We start from the raw sequence: 1,331 nt of genomic DNA on the forward strand, positions 1-1,331 counted from the left end.
AGCAAATTCAGTCTCTGCGTGGTGGATGAGGGGACGGGAGCTTCTCTCTGCAACACCGTGTTAGAGGCCTGCGGTGCTGATGCTGCGGAGGAGGAGGAGGAAGAGGAGGAGGAGGAGGACAGACAACTTTATGTAGACGCACAGAAAAAGAAAAAAAAAAACGACACCAGTGCCAAGGTCCCCGATTTAAACGGTTTCACTCTATGGGTTAGATGCGTCTCCATTACGCATATGGAGACACGGCGCGCGCGTTTTTGGATGGATTAAAAGAAAGATGCTCAGAAGGCTAGAAGTGTCCAAAGTGTCAGAATAAAACCACGCAGAGACCAACAAGTCACATCAGAACACAGGAAGCAACAGACAAGGGGGGGGGGGTGAGAGCGGGTGAATCAATGAAAGAGTGAGAAAACGCGCAGCATAATCCGCAGCTACTTACATCGAGCTGATGTTTTTGAACAAGTCCGCGATATCCACGTTCGTCCCGTTGCTCCCGGTGTCTTGCAGCGCGAGCAGAGGGAAAAAGCGGCCATTGTCGGACTTATTGCAATAGATCTCTGTCTGGGAGCAGCTGCAGGTCGGTGGGCAGTCCAGCATGGAGCTCAGGTAGTCCTGGAAAACACTCATCAGGAACAAAACCCTCCACCAGCAAATCCGGATCGAGTGAAACCATAGATCCATGTCTCCGGGCAAAAAGTGGGGTGATGGAGAGGAGTATAAGGAGGAGGAGGTGGAGGAGGAGGAAGAGGGGGGGAGGAAATAGAAGGGCTCCCGATGTTCTCCGGGTTCCGAATAGATCAAGAGAGGAGGAGAGTGGGAGGAAAGGAAAGGAGAAAAGGAAAGGAGGATGGCTGGTGCGCCTGGTACAGAGGATGCTCTGTGAGCGTCCCTGCCGTGGATGGATGGATGCTGTAGTGTCCTTGCGCGTCAGAGATTGGGTGGAAAGGGGGGTGGGGGTGGGAAATGGGGGAAGGAGAGGTGGGGTAGGAAGGAAAAAGCCAAGATGTAATAAAAAAATATTTTTAAAAAAGAAAGAGGAAAAAAAGCGTCAATCAAAAACAGAAAAGCGTAGAAGAAGCAGCTCCCGGTCGTGCTTTCAGCCTCAGATGCATCGTGCCTCCCCGGAATGCGGTGCTGCTGAAGCCCGGCGTCGCCTCTCTCCGAGCAGGACCAGGACCGACTGGCTGGAGAGAGCAGAGAGACGCAGAAACGAGAAGTTGGAGCATCAAGTCCCTCCTACTGGCTACAGTCATACTGACACCTGCAGAAGCTGCATGTGAGCTACAGTCAGTCAGCACGAGCTCAGCACGCAGGAGCACCGAGCTTTGCTTTGA

General features: G+C 52.7%; 1 protein-coding gene across 1 annotated transcript in view; it reads right to left on the minus strand.

The window, feature by feature from the left end:
* Positions 1 to 637, minus strand: part of ntrk3b (neurotrophic tyrosine kinase, receptor, type 3b) — a gene marked incomplete at its 5' end in the record, with an annotated part of 265,513 nt that extends 264,876 nt beyond the window's left edge. Inside the window, 1 exon segment of the mRNA XM_014015557.1 lies at positions 437 to 637. Within this exon segment, the coding sequence (XP_013871011.1) occupies positions 437 to 637 (201 nt within the window).
* Between the last annotated feature and the right edge of the window lie 694 nt (positions 638 to 1,331).

The sequence above is a fragment of the Austrofundulus limnaeus genome, unplaced genomic scaffold (genome assembly GCF_001266775.1).
Source record: "Austrofundulus limnaeus strain Quisiro unplaced genomic scaffold, Austrofundulus_limnaeus-1.0 Scaffold131, whole genome shotgun sequence".
Lineage (NCBI taxonomy): Eukaryota > Metazoa > Chordata > Actinopteri > Cyprinodontiformes > Rivulidae > Austrofundulus > Austrofundulus limnaeus.